The sequence below is a fragment of the Aptenodytes forsteri genome, unplaced genomic scaffold (genome assembly GCF_000699145.1).
Source record: "Aptenodytes forsteri isolate BGI_AS27 unplaced genomic scaffold, ASM69914v1 Scaffold492, whole genome shotgun sequence".
In the NCBI taxonomy this organism is placed as follows: Eukaryota; Metazoa; Chordata; class Aves; order Sphenisciformes; family Spheniscidae; genus Aptenodytes; species Aptenodytes forsteri.
The window spans coordinates 795930-796690 of record NW_008794172.1 but is presented as its reverse complement, the minus strand read 5'-3'; the positions used below and the strand labels follow the sequence as shown (position 1 = coordinate 796690).

General features: G+C 63.7%; 1 protein-coding gene across 1 annotated transcript in view; it reads left to right on the top strand.

Annotated features, from left to right (window-relative positions):
* Nucleotides 1-761, top strand: part of GHDC (GH3 domain containing) — a 4569-nt gene that overhangs the window by 111 nt on the left and 3697 nt on the right. The window contains exon 2 of the mRNA XM_019472895.1: nt 189-259. Within this exon, the coding sequence (XP_019328440.1) occupies nt 189-259 (71 nt within the window). The remainder of the gene's footprint in view (nt 1-188; nt 260-761) is intronic.

The following is a 761-nucleotide window of genomic DNA, read 5'->3' as shown; positions in this document are numbered from 1 at the left end:
GTGTCTCTGTGCCGGGGTGGGCGGCGAGTGGGCCCTGCCCCGGAGATTTGCTCTGTGCTGCCCTGAAACGCAGGCTGGCGTCCGGCTTTTTGGTGTTTATGCCCTTGTATAAACGGCAGCGGATTTGTCGCATGGTTTTCCTGTATGTTCCTTTTAAGAGGCCCAGCTTCGGCTTTCCGCTTCTGCAGGCACCGGCCCCGGAACTGCCCTGCTCCCCGCCGAGGCGCGGCGGAGGCAGGGCCGGGGCGTCCGGCCTCGGGTTCACTTTCGCAGTCATCACTAAGAATGTACAGGTCGCATTCTTGTTCTACCCCATGGCTCCCTTCCCAGAGGGTGCATGGGCACACCGGACTCGCGCAGGGCGGAGGGGGGGGTCGGCTAGGGCTCCCCCCTGGCCTGTGCTGGCGCTCTGCTCTGCGGCGGTGGGGTCCCCTCCTGGACCTCATCTCCTCCTCTGGCCACCCAAGGATGCGGGAGCCCCTTCGGCTCCCAGCCTCGGCGTCCCCCTCCGGAGCCGGTGCAGTGTGAGGGAGGCAGGGCACGAGGGTACCCAGCAAGGGCGGCCAGGCAGTGCAGGTGGTTTGGGGGGAGCAGAGCCCTCTGCCCCCCCCCCCACCTCTCCCTTCACCCTGGCTGAGAAGCTCTGGGGTCCTGGCCATGTTATTTTTCTACCACAGAGTAAATAAAGCACGGAATATTTTTGTAACACAAAAGCTCTGGGTTTCACATGTGTCTTGGGGAGGAGGCAGGTCCCTGTGCTG